This window comes from Urocitellus parryii, chromosome 1 (assembly GCF_045843805.1).
Source record: "Urocitellus parryii isolate mUroPar1 chromosome 1, mUroPar1.hap1, whole genome shotgun sequence".
NCBI lineage: Eukaryota > Metazoa > Chordata > Mammalia > Rodentia > Sciuridae > Urocitellus > Urocitellus parryii.
In genome coordinates, this window is record NC_135531.1 from 70,858,504 (window position 1) to 70,877,769 (window position 19,266).

A 19,266-nucleotide genomic window follows, 5' to 3' on the forward strand; every position below is an offset into this window, starting at 1 on the left:
TGTCTACTGAACAATTTACCTTTATAATGAAACACACAACACACCTTACAGAAATTATCTGTAACCACCCAACAATTTATAATTTGAGAATTACCAATAGCTACTGAAGATCTATCATATGAAAACATAAGTTTAAAAGAAACAACTGTTTCTAGAGAAAGCAAGTTCCAACTGAATATTCAAAAACAGCCCAAGTATCAACATGCATCTATTAAAACTACTGAAGACATCTGAACCCCACCCACAACAATTCACTTAGTATCAAATAAAAACATGAGTCCAAGCTAGAACTAGTATCTCCCTTATACTAAATTGTTCTCCATGAAAGCATAAACCAAGCAAACAAAATAAGGCATTTGACAAACAAATCTAGAAAAGCAACTTCTTACATTAACATTATGTCAAGCACTGGAATGCTTGGCTGTAAGGTGTCCCCCAAAAGCTCATGTATGAGACAATGCAAAAAGATTGAGAGGAGAAATGATTGAGTTGTGAGAGTCTTAACCCAATCAGTGAATTAATCCCCTGATAAAGATTAACTGAATGGTAACTGAAGTGTTAGGATATGGCTGAAGGAGGTGGAAATTGGGACATGGCACTGGGGTATATATTTGTATTTGGCAAGTGGAGACCCTTTCTCTCTGCTTTCTGATCAACATGTGAGCTGCTTTCCTCTGCCACACTCTTCTACCATGATGTTCTGCCTCGCCTGGAACCCGGAGGAATGGAGCCTGCCTTCTACAGACTAAGACCTCTGAAACTACGAGCTCTCAAACAAACTCTTCCTTCTCTACAATTGTTCTGGTAGGGTCTTTTAATCATAGCAGTGAAAAAGCTGACTAAAACACCTAGTATTTGCCATGTGCCAGGCATTACTAATTAGTAATGCCAGGCATTACTAATTATTCCGCACATTAGCCATGCTATTATCCTTGCTTTACAGACACAAACAAACAAATACACAAACCAAAAACAACATCATCAAAAACCCCTTTAAAATAAAAACCTGTGGCACAGAGGTTAAGTAAAAACTTCAAAGTCAAAACTAGATTAGAGCCAGTTGGGATTTAAACTAGGTGGTCTGAATCTCATCTGTGCTCTTAACAATTGATTATACTGTCTCTACAAACTGTCATAGCACTTAACAACAGTTCAGAACCATGAAGTCTTTTCAAAATAGAACTGCCCTAGACAGAGTAAGCAGCTCAAAAATTCTCAGTATCAGTTTTTTCAAGGTATTGAGCATTAGGTAAGAGGAGACTAACTTGTTTATAAAAAGGGATACATTTTTAAGTCTTCTAAATCAGTAAAACCAGCAACCTCAGCAAAGTATAATAAGAATTTAAAATAAATAAGAATATGCAGCAAACTATAATAAGAGTAATACTTACACTCTAGTTTTTATTTTTCAATGCAGTATTTAGGGATACTTCCATATGTTATTCCCACCAAATTCCTTCTAAAATCACTAATATTGTACAAGTTTTCCCTAAACATATTTGTCAATCCCTCTATTTTAGTTAACAGTTAAATTATGTATAAGCAATAAACACCGCAGAAGTTGTCCTGATTCTACGATATTAATCTTAACCTTAATTGATGAATTTATACAAAGTCAATTTCAATTAAAGTGATTAACAGAGGCTTAAAAGAAGCACAATTAACTTCCAAGTTACCAAAAGAATGTGACTTTTAAAAAACTATTCTTCATGGAATCAATGCATACAACCTATTTTTGTCTACATTTCTACCTTAGTTTCTCAGTTTTTGCATCTACATTCTCACCTTAAAGGCAAACGCTGGTAGTCTACAGTTGCAGTAAAAAGATTTCCTAAAGGAAAAAGTTCAGAAGGTTATACATATTGATGGACTAGGACCCTGATCATAATCCAGGGTCTCTAGCTAGGAGAGATACCTGTACAGGTAAGTCCTGTTCCACCATCAATAAAAAATCATCCCATTACCCTGCCTAACACATATTTCTGAGGCCCAGGGGTATAGCTCGGTGGTCTAGGATGTGCAAGATCCATGGATCAATCCCGAGCATTACACTTAAAAATAAACACAGTTTGTAATAAAAATGCTTCGGATAGCCAGATGAGTATGCTAGGAAAAAAAAAAAAAAGATTAAAAAGTATTTATCCAAACCATGCAAAATCTAAGCTCTTGGAATAGCTTTACTTTATCAAAGTAATAAACATATTATAGTTTAAATTTTCATTATGATTTATTTTAGTAATTTAATTAATAAAGAAAAACTACAAAATTAAGATTTCCCTAAACTAGATTTCTCACTTCTTACAGGAGAAAACAAAGTATGCAGAGAAGATTCTAGTATACAAGTAGTTTTTAAATTATGCAACTTTTAAATCATAGTCTATTTGTGATGAATAAGTGATCTTAGTAAGAATAGAAGGTTAGGAAATAACATGAAAAAAGTAAAAGCAAATAACACAAAATAAAAGATGTGATTTTAAATAAATAGGACTATTAAAGCTTTCATTCATACAAATAATATATAAAGTGAAGAATGTGAGTAGCAAATTTTCTGAAAAACAAGTTAGCAACAATTTTACAAGTCTAAAGTTTTATTTAACAACATTTAAGACAGAATCTAGGAAGCACAAAACACTGTTTAAGAGTGGTGATAAAATTTTAGAATTAGGATACACACACTTTTCCCTCTACGTTACTCTGAATTCCATATTCCTTACTTATTTACCTCTTTTCCAAAATAAACAAAACCAGTTTAACTCACAGCATCAAACACTATAGTCCATCTCTTTGTTGGCATTATAAAGAACTTATGTATTGGAAGACAAGAAAAGGTAAATAAGGTTAAAACACAGAATAAAGAAGTCCAAAACCACTACTGAACAGCTTTTGAGATATCACTACGATTATGTGTACTGCCTGAGGGCGTAAGCCCAGGTTTGAAAAAACACTGCTTCATTTTTATTGAAAATGGAAACTAGAATCTCTAAAAAGACAATTTCCAACTCTTCCACTTACACTGAAAAATAAAATAACACCTTTGGCCAAAAGTGACATCAAATGACCAGAACGACCAAAGATTATATTTACTGTTAAACCCTAGAGTAATTAAATAAATCACAAAATATGTCAACACTAAAGGAAAAGAAAACAAAATAAGAAGCAACCTGACCCAGGCATGAAACATGATCTTGCCCTGATCACTAATCCTTCAACATCACCCCACACCATAAATGTCTAAAATGTCACAATCCCTGCATCCTCAATTCATATTGGCTAGTTAAATCTTAAACTAAGTATTTATTGAGTTCCATATTAGAACAAAACCTCCCTACAACTCAGTGTAAAATACCCATACGGTATTCTGAAATGAAATGCTATGATCTGGCCACATCCATGCTTTCAACTTTTCATTCAATATTCCCCAAACCTCCACTTGTCAGGATAGTGTATTTACCATCTCCAGAATGTAACTGCTACACTGTCTTGGATAATAATTTCTCTCTCATCTGAATGGTCCTCTTCTCTCCCATCTACCTAATCATAGACTCAACTGAACTCCACACCTTTCAAAGTTTAGCATTATCTCACCAGTCAATACCAGTCTCTTACTCTTCAGAATTTATTATAGCATTTATTACTAAAATTCACTTGCCATATAATCATATAGTACCTTAAACTGCAGTGTGACCAATCTATAAATAAATCATTTTCTAGATCTAGAGTGCCTGGCTGAATCCTGGTTCTACTCTTACTATGTGATCTTTCACATGAAAATTTATTAACCTCTCCATGTTTTCATTTCTTTATTAGTAAAATGCAGCCACTATATCCACCACCTGAGAGGGCTAGTTAAAAATTAAAGAGTTCTTTGTAGTTCTCAGCAACAATCTGATGTTTCCTACATAAATGAATTAAATACTGAACTTCTAATACCAGAGAATATTGGAGTAAAAACAAGGACAGACAGATCAAATAATGATACGTCTCAGTTGCATTTAAATCTCTTTAAGTGTATAATAGAAGGCCAAACAAAAACTTCCTAAAAAAACTATTGTTAGACTTAGAATATAAATTTAGCTTTTTGTTTTTATGAGTCAGGAGAAATAACTAGAGTATGGTGCTCCATTTGAGTTTTTCACTGGTAACTGTGGTAACTTTAAGATCATTTAATAGGAAATATCTATATTACATAAGGCTGTAACAAAGTTTCTTACTGGGCTGTTTAGCAAAGTAAATTAGGTAGCAAAGTAAACTAGGTACACATTTTTGCCTTTTTATGTACAAATATTTGATGTAAATAATAATATGAAGATGCCAAAATTAAGCTTTTATACTTACAGACATGTACAACCAAAAAACACTAGTTAAAAACATGGCATTTTATTTGTTTATTTATGGTTAAGCAATGAAAATAATAGTGGTCAAGTACCTTCCCTTTGAATGAACTTCTTACTTCTATCCTCTCACTATTTACAGATTATTGTTTAAAGAATATTCAAGGCTATATATGGAAGACTATGGATGCAAATAGTCATTTTCTTTTAAGAAACTCGGTTTTTTTTTTCCACCAGTTTTACCCCTTATTCTTAGCTGAAAGACCACCAACTTTACATGCTAAATTAGTTTACTTTCTGTTGCAAAATCTCAACCCTTGAAACCAAGAACATTAGAGGAAAGATTTTTTTTTTTCTTGCCACAAGGCTGACATTTTTAAAGTTCTAATTTGGTATTAACATACTTTTTGCATTTGGAAATAGTTCACATTTTATAGATGCCAATGCAATAATTCAAATGGAAAAAAAATCAAGGGCAGGTAGAAAAACTTACTTAGGAGGAAATATTTTAAATATGATTAAGTTTGAGCTGAAGAGCTTTAAAATGGTGAGCAGGCTTAATGTTTAGTTCTAAAATGGCATTTTTTTCCTCAGATCTAGAATAACAGTTAATAACATTTATCAAGGTACTATTATAATTCAACTTAGTTTATACTCACATTGCTTTAAAGCCTCAATTCTCATTAAGAAAATATGCCTCTATACCAAAAAATGCCCAAATCATTCAAAGATATTTATCAATGCTTTTCTGACAAGGAAAATTCAACAAGAAATATATTGTTGTCAATACACAAATATGATCGGTATTCTCTAATATTTTTTTACAAATTTTTGAGCATGTTTTTATAATTGGTAATGTTTCCACTTAGCCAAGAAATTTCATGTAAGTTTTTCAACTCTAAGAAGAAAGATTATATTCTTACTTTTATGAGCATTACCAATAAAAATAAGGTATGATTTTTTTCCTATCAAATGGTTAAGCCTTTCACATTTACTGTTCCTGCAGAAAAGGCAACCAAAATACTCAATACTAGTAACACTTTGCATTCTACACGGCAAAACAACCTAGAAACTGTACCAAAAATCTATTATAGATGTATACTTACAGATACACAATAAAACTAAACAATAAGTACTTAATAGGCCCTTATGACTGAGTAAGTAAAATCCTTAAAAAAATTCTGATCCTATATTCCAATGTTAAAAATAAATAAAGCATTGATACTCTCTTTAACTAAAATTATTCTTTCATATTTTCTTAGGTAGGTTCAATTACCAATTAGAAAGAAGAAAAAAAAATGTCATGCTTGTCTAAAATTTCATCCCATAATCACTAACCTCAACCTAACCAGATTATGGGGGAAAAATACAGATATTTGAAAGCATAAAGCTTTATTTTGAAAACAAAACCAAATATATAAAAATAAAGCCCTATTAATTAAGCTTTTGCATTAAACTGAAACAAAATAAAGATATCTTTAACATTTATTTCAGAAGAAAAATTATCACTTTAAGAGAAAAAAAGAATTATAAATTAAAAAATAGAAATAAGGTCCTATCATTTCTATTTAACTCTTAAGTTTCTAATCAGAAGTCTGTATAATCTAGAAATCACATAAGATCTCTAAAAGTTTATAAAAGAAACAAACTTTTAGATAACATGCTATGTACAACTTCTCAAGAAAAATAAGTACCTTAGCTCAGATTCAATAACTTTGACTCTGTCCTTCTTGACATCTTATCCAGTTTTACTTCGGGTTTAGAGTTTCATTTTCCTCATTAATTTAAAGCAGCACATTTTTAGAGAGTAAGAATATAGTAATTTAGAACCTTTATGGAATTTGAAAATGGTGACTAAGTTGTGATAGCTTGCTGCAGTTGTCTATTTTCAATAGCAAAAAAGGTAGCATTTAACTTACAGATGATTAATTTGCAAATTTACATATATAGAACTGAATATTATCAGAAAACCCTACAATTTATTTTAAATAAATCACAGTTTTCATCTTTATGTAAAATTTGTATGTCTGACATCTAAAGCAAATTAAAAATTTAAAACACAGCCATAAAAACATACATAATAGGGTTTTGTACCTTAAAATCAACCACATTGTAAAATACAAGTGCTGTGGAAATGTGACTAATGATCCAGTTCTTTAGTCAAATATAATAGGACTACTGAGAAGCTTTATCATTCTTTATAGAATAGCTTTCTTCTCAAATTCAAGTAATTGACTCATTACTTTCTGTGCTACAGTTCATTCCTAAGAAAGTTTCTTAAAAAAAAAAAAAGATTCATACATATTAGAGCATTTTTATTTTTAAAAGTTTTATGCCTTCCACGGGATCTTTGGCTTTTTGCCATCATCATTTTTACCTTTTTACTTTTTTTTTTTAATATTGTTTTAGTTGTAGAAGGACAAAACGACTTTATTTTAGTTGTGTATTTTATGTGGTGCTGAGAATTGAACCCCGTATCTCATATATACTAGGCGAACATTCTAGCACTGAGCCACAACCCTAGACCCCTTTTACTTTTCATTTATTCATAAATGAAACATGCTTCATACTCATGAAACTGGAAGATATTTTTTTCCAGTGACTCTTGACACCTCTTGGGCCATCAGACAGGAAAGACAATTACTAGAACTGTTCCATCCTTATTGCAAGGCTTTCTTCATCCTGTATCTTCCTCCTACCTAGTAACTGGGCATAAATAGAATGGAAACGCACAGGCTTCTTCAAAAAAGGTTCTTAGAATTACAAATGAGAATGAAGAGAACTAGGCTTAGTTTGGATTTAGGAGTGAGAGTGAAAATGTGGTAGCTGAGATGAAGGTACAACTCAAGTTGAGGCACAAAGTAGAGCTGATCATGAGATGATGCAGTTTTAGGTTCCAGGATTCGGGGATTAGAGTCACACATTAAAAAAGTCAATTCTCACTTTTTAGAATCTTCAAGATTCTATAGAAATTATCACTGCTGTCCTACATAAGTATGTAAAATATAACCGAAGGGAAAAAACAAAATGACCATGGAAATAAAGCAATTTTCTTCCCAACTTTTGAATGAATTGATAAATTTTATGTGACTGACCTGGGTACCACCTTAACAAAAGATAATTCATTAGTAACAACTGCAGAGAATTTCTGAATCAATTGAAGAATGTGTGACTTTGGAATTCAGTAGAGCTATTGTTCTATGTCATCAATGGCAACATGTGTTAGACTAATAAGTAGACACATAAAATAAAAAAACGAAGAGAAGCCACTCAGAGGTCATTTCTCCTGGACTTAGTGCATAGGGTGAAAACAAGATGACTAAGATAAAAGAGATTATAAACAGACCCCTCTTTGGTGTTAATATGGATAACTGGCACTTAATTTTGGTCTTTTCTATGCTGTAAAAGGGAGCAGGTTGTTTTCTCACATGCTACAGGTTTGAATGGAAAATCACATACCTACACATATACAGAATTCTACTTCCTTCTTCTTCCCTACCCATTCTATGGAGATTTAAAGTTGGCAGAAAATAGCTTGAACTATAAGCTCTTCAGCACTTTCTTTCCCTTCTGGGATGAGGAGTCACCAAGCTAAGAGACTCCAGCAAGGATGAGACCGTTTGGCACTTTTTGTGAGTGCAGTACTTAAAACTAAGCAGAGTCAGTTCAGTGCTGAAGACTGTTTAAGGACATTTGCTCTCACACTATTGGGCATTATTGAATGAAACAGAAAGCTGAAATTTATAAACAGAAACAATATGAATAGCTATTTACAAGTATATTTTTAAAATTTCGGTTAGGTAAGTATTAGGACTATATCACACTAAAATTAAATCGCATATTAAAATATATTTCTTGATATGTATAAACAATGAAGGCAATCAAGAAAAGGATATTCCATAATAAATAACATTTCAAAGAACATGAGAGCTCAAAGTGTGAAAAAAAGTAAGATTAGTCAGCTACGCTAATTATCAAACTGAAATGTTTTAGTGGGTTTTATATGACTTGATATGAAAAATGAGTACTCTGAGTGGTACTATCACATTTTTAATGCTACAAAATTAAACAGGAATACTCTAAGTGAACATAATCTTTCAAAATACATATCTGAGGATGTTTCTTAACTGAAAAACATGATCATATTTCTACCTAGTATACTATATACCTGTGAAGATACTGCCTCTCAAGGCTGTGCTCTACATTATAACTAAATCAATCCAAAAGAGTCAAGAAAGAACTAACACAATGAATTAAAATGTCAAATCATGTCATATATTTAAAATAGTATCTGCTTATATAGTGTTAACAGTCTCTGGTTGAATATAATAGACATAAGACACACATTCCTCTGCTTACTCCCAAAATCTGACTGAAGAAACCAAATAGGAAAAGTAAAAATCCTCAAGAATTAAAAATAAGTAACACAGGAAAAAAAAATGTCAATAAAGTTTTAAAAGACAGGAAATGGTTGAAAAAGCAACAACTAATTTAGGTTTCAGCATTTTCTGGTATACTGGGTCTGCAAAGAGAGGAACCCATTAAGAAAGAAAGCAAATTCATTCATCAGAGGCCCTAGAAAAAACAGGAATTAGAGACACCAGGTACTTCCAAATGTAGAGTTGCAGACTGTTTGAAAACAGGAAGATTGTTTGAAAGCCTGTATTCATAGTAATTAAGACTTTCCAGATTTTGTCTTGCCTAATCACATAAATTACATGGTTGCTCTTCACCAACTCTGGCAGAATGTATAAGGATTACTTTTTGAAGATAGTAAATCAGAGAAGATTGGCTTGGGATTACTATGTAAAAGTTAGGCTGACAACGAAGAGCTAATAAGTTACATACATAGTGAATGTTGAGAAGTTGATCTATCAGTTCCCATAATATTAGCCATTGGTTTTATTTCACAGGTGGGAGAATAGACAAATTCTCTCTGGAGAAAATAAGAGCCCCAAATCTTCAAATACTAACAGTTAGAAATCCCCCCCACAAGGTCTCCCTTAATCATCCACAAAAAGCTTCATTAACCAATAAACTCCAGTCAGTTGCACAAAACTTTCAATTTTGTAGTGCCTTCTTGAATGAATATCAACAGATATTCAAAGCTCACAGACATCTGAGAACAATCTCCATGATTAAAACAAAAAGGGGGGAAAAATGCAATGTAAGGTGTAAATGAGAACTTAAAGATTAATACATTGGAAGTAAAAAGATATTATACATTCACAACATGAGAATGCTATAAAAAGAAAAATACTCAAAAAACAAAAACAAAAAAAACCCAAAAGACTTAGGGTTGGAATGTAGGAAGGGCCTGAGTTTAGTATCAGTAGCCCCTACCAAAAATAAAGAAATTAATTAAATAAAAGACTTAATTTTAATTAATTATTATTTTTTAAAGTTCACACTAAACAATTCAACAGCTAGGTAGGTACAAGGACAATACAACTGTAATCTCAGTTTCTGAGGAGGCTGCAAAAGGAGGATCCCAAGTTTGAGGCAAGCCTGGGAAATTAAATTCAGCAAGACCCTGTCTAAAAAATAAATAAATTAATTAAAAGGCTGGAAATATAGTTCAGTGAGATAGCACTTGCCTAGGATATGCAAGGCCCTGGGTTCAATCCACAGTACCTTAAAAAAAAAAAAAATCAAAATCAACAGAGGGATTGAATTATAAAAAAAAAATTGAGAAAATATAAAATAAAGATAAAAATTAAAGAACCATTCAAATAAGATAAATAACTTACTAATAAGAATTCCTGAAGAAAGACAGAAAGCAGGATCTTACAAACAATAAAAATTATATAGCAGGGCTAGGGTTGTGGCTCAGTGGCAGAGTACTCGTCTAGCATGTTTGAGACACTGGGTTCAATCCTCAGCACCAAATAAAAATAAATAAAGGTATTGTGTCCATCTACAACTAAAAAAAAAAAAATTTTTTTTTAAATCACATGGTAAAGGAAACAATCAAGGGGCTGGAGTTGTGACTCAGTGGTAGAGCTCTCCTAGCACGTGTGGGGCACTGGGTTGGATCCTCAGTACCACATAAAAATAAAAATAAAATAAAAAACAGGTATTGTGTCTAAGTACAACTAAAACAAAATATTAAAAAAAAACAATAATGTGAAGAATGAGCCCTCAGAGTGGGAGAACATCTTTACTACATGCATATCACAGCACTAATTTCCAAGATATATAAAGAACTCAAAAAATTCAACACCAAAAGAATAAGCCAATCAATAAATGGGCTAAGGAAATGAACAGAAGATGATATACAATCAATCAAGAAATATATGAAAAAATTTTCAACTTCACTAAGAGTATTTTAAAAATTAAAAATTTTCAACTTCACTAAGAGTCCATCTCACTCCAATCAGAATGGCAATACAAGCATGGGCTGGGGACGTGGCTCAAGCAGTAGTGTGCTCGCCTGACATGCGTGCAGCCTGGGTTCGATCCTCAGCACCACAACAAATAAAGATGTTGTGTCCGCCGAAAACTAAAAAATAAATATTACAATTCTCCCTCTCTCTCTTAAAAAAAAAAAAAAAAGAATACAAGCAACAATAAGTGTTGACAAGATGTGGGGGAAAAGGTACACTCATACATTGTGGTGGGAATGCAAATTGGTGCAACCACTCTAGAAAGCAGTATGGAGATTCCTCAAAAAACTTGGAATGGAACCACCATTTGACCTAGCTGTCCCACACCTCAGTATATACCCAAAGGACTTAAAAATCAGCATACTATAGTGACATAGCTACTTCAATGTTTATAGCAGCTCAATTCATAATAGATAAACTGTGGAATCAACCTAGATGCCCTTCAATAGATGAAGGGATAAAGAAACTCTGGTATATACACACAATGAAATATTACTCAGCTTTAAAAGAGAATAAAATTATGACTTTTGCAGATAAATGAATGGAGCTGGAGAATATCATGCTGTAGTAAGTCAATCCCCCCCAAAACAAATGCTGAATGTTCTCCCTGATAAGTGGATGCTGTTCCATAATGGGCAGCGGGGGTAGGAGTGGGGGTGGGGGTGAGAATGGAGGAACTTTGATTGGGCAAAGGGAAGGGAGGAGACATGGGGGTAGAAGATGGTGGAATGACATGGACATCATTACCCTAGGTACATGTATGACTGATTGCATGTATGGTGCAACTGTACATCTTATACTACCAAAGAACTGAAAAGCTGTGCTCTATTTGTATACAGTAAACTGAAATGCATTCTGCTGTCATGTATAATCAACTAGAACAAATAAAAAAAAAAATCACATGATAAAAATATCAGAGCAAGCATAACATCCACTTTTAGTCTGTTCTTAAACCGCACCAAAATGACAAGGAATTTGTTTTCAAGTACTTAAAAAACAGTAAAATGTGGATACTAGAAAGCAAACAGGTAGTAGTAAATGACTTAAACACAATGAGGAACCTGAGTCAAAAAGTTAAGGGAAGTTTCTGATCTTATTGCAGAACTCCCAGAAAGGTGAAGGAACTGATGTGATGTTTGTAATTCTCTGTACTGGGATGAAAGTGCCAGTTGTTGAATGTGTATGTTGGAGGTAACAGTAGGTATTAAAGATAAGCACCACTAGGCTCAGTGGTAAAGTGCTTGACTAACATGTACAGGGCCCTGGGTTCAATCCCCAGTACTAAGGCAGAAAAAGTACCTTAAAAAGTAACCAATTTAATCTACCTCTATTATCTGAAACAAGTCTGAAGACTAAGGAAAGGTAAACAACTTATTTCACCATACACTCACAGTTTCTATTCTACTTTTTGTCTCGTATTTAAATATAGAACTATAAGCATAGGTCAATTAAAGTTCTCTGAAAAAAGCCTTTAACAAGAAAGACAATAACCAAATTAAATAAACAAAAGTAAATTAGAGTAGAAAAATATTTGGTAGGAAGAAAACTTTACCAGAATCTATCACTATCATAAACAAACACAAGAAGATAATATAATCATAAAATGAGAAGGGTTTCATAAAGGAGGAAGAGAAATTAAAGTAAGCTTAAAATTTAAAATTATGTCAGAAATTCAAAATGAATAGAAGAATTCAGGTTAAGAAAATCTCCCAGAGAATAAAAAAATATAAAAATATTACACACACGTGTGTGTATATATACACATATGTATGTGTACACACATTCATATACACACATACAAACATACACAAGCATACATACATCCATGGGAAATATGATGACAGCCTTAGAATACCAGTCTTAGAGGGATAATATCTAAACAATAAGCATTCTACCAAGATTAAAAAAATAATAATAAAGAAGAAATCACCAACAATTCAAGACAATTTTCCAGAACTCAAGAGCCTGAGTTTCCAAATAGTTAAACTCCTAGCATAAGGATGAAAACAGACATTCAATATGGCACAAAATTATCTCTTAACAGTCAAAGATATGAATTTCTAGACCTAAAGGGAAAATCCATAACTTAACATAATTAATGATAAAATTTCAAAATACCAAAAGCATAAAGAGAAAAAGTTCAGGAAGAGTACACAGTGGGAAAGAGAAAGTAAACAAGAAGAGCAAGAGAACATCCAATTTCTCACGACTTCAAAAACATCTGAGAAAAAATTATTTCCTTCTTTGCATTTTCTACTGAGCCAACTATCAGTCAAGTATAAGAAAAATAATTTCAGGCATACAACACTTAAAAAACAACTTACCACTTTTTCTAAAGATAGTATAAGAATGGCCTCTGCCCAAACTAAGGAAGAGGCAAGCATGGGATTCAGAAAGAGTACAGGAATTCTTAGGAAGACCCTGAAATGAAGTCTCAGTTGACTTATATTCCATGAGAGGCTGAGGCAGGAGAATTCCAATTTGCCTCAGCAAATTAGCAAAACCCAATCTCAAAATTTTTTTCCAATGAAATAATCAAGGAAGGAAATAGTATTTCAGAATGCTTAGCTATAAAAATGAACATAGTAAAAACTGATAACAAATTTAATAAATGCCTGGGAAGATTGGAAGAAAGGAGAAAGGTAAGCTAATATCTAAAATTAAAATAGTACCATATAATAGTTAAAACATCTGGAAGAAAATCCCTAAAAAAAAAGCTGTTTCTGTAAAATTAGACTTTGATAAGCAAGGAATCAGTGAATTGGCATCTTTCCTCATATTTAACTTTCTAAAACTATTTACATCTATTTCTCTGAAATTTTTTCAATTACATGAAAAAATTTTTCAACAAAGGAAAGTCCTCTAATCTGCAATTTCTTTTTTTTTTTTTAAATAAGACTCAGGATCTAATGATATTAACTGCAAAAGAAGTTTATAAATTAATATTAATGATGTTTTGAAGGATACATTGCAAAAGATAAAACCAGCAGGCACCATACTAAGCTGATATTCATTTCCTGTGTAGGCTTCATAAAACTGTAGTAGACTTCAGTTACTAGATATACAACTGTAGCAGCCACTGTGAAATCCACCAACCACTGGTATTCTGGAAAGTAATGCAATGCTGAAAAATAAAGGTTAGAAAAGATTTTCATTTAAAATTACATAGATTATGAGAATTTATCCATAATTAATTTAAAGTATGTCTATTTAATGACTTGCAATATAAGTTTTGCAAACGTAGGAATATAAAAATGGAAACAGATTCAAAATGTTAGCATCCAAAGTTAAAATATAATAGCTTAGAAATTAAATAATTGGAATAAACCTGAAATGATTATCAAAATTACCTCAATTGTCATTAAAATATGATTACAAATGTGTTGGCATTTTCTTAGCTGAAATAACTATTTTTTTTCAGGAATCATAAGACAAAAATTTTCTTTTTGAGGATGTAGATAATATCTCAACTTCAATGAATAAAACTGGGTGTAGTATACAAAGATTTACATGTATGTTCACTTTTGTAATGTAAGAGTTAAAATTTTTATGATGATTAATCGAACTAACGACTAATGACTAGTAATTGTTGCTACTGCAAATTAAAATAAACTGAAATGTTTGTTGATTTTATAAAAAAACCATATCCCTCAACAATTTCATTCTTCAAAGCTTATTGTTAAAATTAACATTCTATAAAAGTAAATATAATTCTGTTGCTTTGCATCTAACTTAATTTAAACCTCTTATAAGGAAGTTTGCTTATTTTATTCTGGTTTACTTTCATCAGAGTATACTTCAAAATACCAACATTATTTTTTTAAAGGCCTCCTAAAATGTGGAAGTAAATCACATATATAAACATCAATTAATGTGTTTTTACTGGCACATAATAAAATAATCAACTTTATTTTGGAACAAACTTCTTGGTTGCAAAATGTAATATAATTATACATAAAGATACGATGTCCTTACAGAAAAAATATTTTAAAAATAAAATACCACTCAAAGTGAGAGTTCTTAAAAGTATCAAAACAAACTAACCAAAACTAATATCATTTCTAAGTGATGATAGTAAATTTAAAAAATCCCAAGTCCTTTTACAAATCACAAATTTGTCATTTGTTATTTTAACACTCTCAATTTGCTTCAAGTTATTTTAACTGCTTTAGGATTTCTGTTTTGACTGATCTTGGTTTTGAACATTAGACTTCAAGATTTATCCTAAATGGTTGTTAGGATTCCTCCCTCAATCGCTTCCCACCGCCCCTGCCCCTAGTGAGTTAAAAAAGAAAATTACCAACATTCAGCCTTTTGAATAACTTTCTGAAAGGAGGACAGTGAAGTGAATGAAAAGATAAACAAATGTCTGTTGTTCAAGAAGTTTTCTAATTCTCCATGCCTGCTCACAAGCACACAGGCTTCTTCCATGGAACTCACTTATAGCAAACAGCCAGGTGACATTCACAAGTTCTAATGTTCTTTAAGGTTCTTATAATAGACAGCTAGTACAAACTGAGATGGGCTTTCAAAATAGTTGCTGAGATATTGATAACACATTCAACTGAAGTACAAGTTACATACATTTTTGGCTATATATTTAACCCTGTGTTATAATTATATTCTTTTTGTACTCAATAATGCAATTACATATTTGCCTTTTAATATTGGAATCAAAAGTTCAGACAGAAAACCCCATTTTTACTTAAATATACATATGCAGCATACATTCACAAATGATTACATAAATGTAAATCTAAAACAATCTCCCTTCTATTCTAGTTAACTGGAATATTTTTTTCTATTGTATTATCATTTATTAATCATAACCAAGAACTTTAAGTTGATACTTATACTATTTTCACAAGACAGACAGCAACAGAAATTATCTTCATTTTGCACACTGGGAAACTGAAGCAAAAACTATACCATGAGCAAAAACTGCTATCATTCTGCCCAAGACTTTGAGGCATATAAATAGTAGAGATGAGACCACAATCCAGTTTTTCCTTTCTTAATTGACATTGTTTTCTTCTATGTTAAATATCTTCAACAGAATTTTTACATATAGGTAACATTAAGTGAATAATACATTTACTTCACAGAAAACAGAAAATATAATAATCTATATGTAATAAAACCAATTTTTACCCACCTTGCTACATGTTAAAGATCTGATTTTTTCCCATTAGAGTCCTAATTTGTAATTCCCAAAACACAATGTGCAAAAGGAAGTTTTCTTTTCACCATAGTAATATTTCTTTTAAAGTAATGAATTTTCTATTTAATGTATCAATATTAATAATATTAACAAACACATCAATAATACATTGTTTCATGAATTATGCTATAAAGTTAACTGGTAAACAAGAACTACCCTCAGAAAACATATACATCTGTTCGTTTCTTCTCAGTTTAACCTGTGATAAACAGCTTCCATAGGTAAGTTTTCCTGGCACAAGGGTTTCAATAGTCTACCTATAGGACCTCTTTTCTTTTAGCACATTTTCCAGAGGATTATTCATGCTTTGTAGTGCATGACACTTCTGAGACAAATGGAAAAGATGAACAACATCTGCTGTCTTTTTCTAGTTTCAGAAGTTCAATTTCCAGGCTTGACTAATAGATTTCAGCTTGATATCTGTGATCTGTTGTAGTCTGGAGAATTTCTCAAAGCAATGACAATTTTCATGGATGTTTATCATCTCTTCAGTGACCAACCCTGAAGCCACAGAGTAGCCCAACAGTAGCTCTGGAGTTTGGCATGGAAGCTAGGTCCCAAAGGTTGGCAGCAACCATGGCTACTAATTGCCTCCTAATTCAAAAACTCTTGATACTAAATGATCAGTTGTTGAGCAGTATCATTTGCAACTAGTTCTCAAAACTCAAATACTCAACATGTTATGTGTTGTAGTCACATTATCTCGATTTCAATTGTTAAAGTTCATTATAATAGCCTAGATTTGTGTGCTCTATTACATGCAGTATATAACCCTGCCTATAAATTTTTTAATTCTTGTCCTAATGAGCCTACATACATAAACACAAACACACACACACACACACACACACACACACACACACACACACACAATTTACCTACCTCACAGAACTGTGAGGATGAGTTGATAAAAGTATTCAAGGTGCTCGATGCTCAAAAACTTAAAGATATTATTGAAGTTCAGTAGCAAATAATTACTCAATAAATAGTAGCTATTAGTAAAAATGATAAAAATTATACTAGCAATCAGGGAGAATATATTTATATTCTTGTATTTTTACATACCTATTTTTACATAATTTTATATAATACATTTTACATAATATCCTAGATATTACATATCTAGGATTGCTCAAGTTCAAAGTCAGCCTCAGCAACTTAGCAAGGCGCTAAGTAATTAGTGAGACACTGTCTCAAAATAAAAAATAAAAAAATGAAAGAAGGCTGAGGTGTGGCTCAGTGGTTAAGAGCCCAGGATTCAATCATCAGTATCAAAAAAAGAAAAAATTAAAATGTTTTAAATATTTTTATATAGAAAAAGAAACAGAGGGGCTGGAGTTGTAGCTGAGTGGTTGAGTGCTTGCCTTGCATGTGTGAGGCACTGGGTTTGATCCTCAGCACCACATACAAAAATAAATAAATAAAACAAAGACATTGTGTCCACCTATAAAAAATAAGAAAGAAAAAAAGAAAAAGAGCATAGCACATAACAGGTCTTAAGAGTCTAAATGATACTAGATAATTGATTTATATTGTTCTTCATTGACATTTTTGGGTTCCAGAACAGTTTCTTTTCCATACACATAATTTCTATAGGTGTAATACTCAACTTTCAAATATTTTGAAGGTACTTCAGATCATTAAAAAATTCTATATGAAAACTAGATAAATTTGTTATGGGTTTTTGAAGATGGTAGGATTTAACTCAGAATTGCATGATACTTTATACATTATCAAAAGTGGCTCTCAAACCTGGTCAAACAAAAACAAAACCAAAAACCCCAAACTTAGAATACTTTTTTAAATAAAACACAAATTCCCAGAACCTATTCTAGATTCACTGAATATTCAAGGGTGGGAGTAGGGGAATTTTTTTTTTAAGAGCTTCTCAAGTGATTTTAATAAATAGTTGAGGTTTGAAAAACAGTGCTTTTTTTTGCAGGAGAGGTATACATGTTTGTGTGATACTGGGGACTGAACCCAAGGGTGCTTGTTCTACCACTGAGCTATATCTCCAGACCTTTTATTTATTTATTTATTTATTTTAAATATGAAATAAGGTCTTGCTTAAATTGTCCAGGATGGCCTCAAACTTGGGTGATCCTTCTACATCAGCCTCCCAAGTATCTGAGATTACAAGTGTATGCCACTGCACCCTGAGAAAACTAGTTTTAAAAAATAATATCACCTTTCTCTTCTAGATTCAAATAATTTCTTATAAATTTTATTTTAAACTTTTATAGTCAATATACAATTACAGAAAAGTAAATGACTTACTGAGATATTCAATGTATCTATGAATCTTGTATAAGTAAAATTTCCTAATTCTTAATTCTATTTATTGTTCTAAAACCACTTGTTTCTACTAAATGTCAGAATAAAACTGAATTACTGAAAATATAGTTAATTCAATACAAATATACAAATGCGGCTTTGCAAGTCACATTATATAAGAAGTAGGCAAGTACAGGAAGCAAAGTAAGTTTAGAATTCAAGATTATAAAAACTGTGACCTCAACTTAATAAACAGAGACTGTGTGACAAACCTGTGTAAGTTAGCCTCTTTTGAAAAATGATCAAAACATTACTACAAATTTGGTGAACAGAAAAGGAAATTCAACTCAACTGAAGTCACTTGGAGCTTCTAAGTTTTTAGATTGTGCCTCATGTACTGAATGAACAGAAAAGCACGCGTGTACACACACACACACACACACACCAACTAGCCACAACAGATAAAATGAAAGTACTTTCACTACCATAATATAAAACTGAGATTTATATAACATTTTACCAAAATTCCCTTACCTAAAGTATCCACTTCTGTAACTGACTTTGTTTCTAGATGAAGGTCAATATCCTTTGGAATGGTTAGTGGTTTATTTTCAATGTGACCATTATATTTCCTATAAAAATCAGACAGGTGACACAAAAAACAAGTTACCTACACTATTATGTAAGTGCTTGTATCAAACTACTAAATACAAATGAGATTTAAAATTTTGCAGTGAAAAAGAGCAAATTTTAAAATATTTCATCAGAAGGTAAGATACTCGAAATTAGTTTTTGAAAGGGGACTACAAAATGTGAATGTAAATTACCATGTGGATATATATAAATTGGCAGGAAAAGAATTACCTAAATTAGCAACAAAACTGTGGTTTCTAGTTTAGTATTTCATACCCATTTCTTCTATTTTCTCTTTTGTAGTTTTAAAGACCACCTAATATCTCCTTCTTTAGGCACAAGAATAAAAGCAAATGAAGACAAGTATACTTGTCTTTGAATCACACACAAAGAAATATGTCAGAGCTGAAGAAATATTAAA

The 19,266-nt window shown here is 31.8% G+C and overlaps 1 protein-coding gene across 11 annotated transcripts in view; it reads right to left on the reverse strand.

Moving 5' to 3' along the window:
- The window catches only part of Tmem161b (transmembrane protein 161B), a 65,183-nt gene that overhangs the window by 11,650 nt on the left and 34,267 nt on the right, over positions 1 to 19,266 (reverse strand). For 8 of the 11 annotated variants that reach the window (XM_026409039.2, XM_026409031.2, XM_026409032.2 and 5 more), the window contains 2 exons: positions 18,747 to 18,844; positions 13,685 to 13,841 (listed from right to left, as the gene is read on the reverse strand). In XM_026409039.2, coding sequence (XP_026264824.1) covers positions 13,685 to 13,749 — 65 coding nt within the window. In that variant the 5' untranslated portion in view covers positions 13,750 to 13,841; positions 18,747 to 18,844. Of the gene's footprint in view, positions 1 to 13,684; positions 13,842 to 18,746; positions 18,845 to 19,266 lie in introns of those variants that run through there. The other 3 variants (XM_026409036.2, XM_026409035.2, XM_026409038.2) reach the window with 2 other exon arrangements.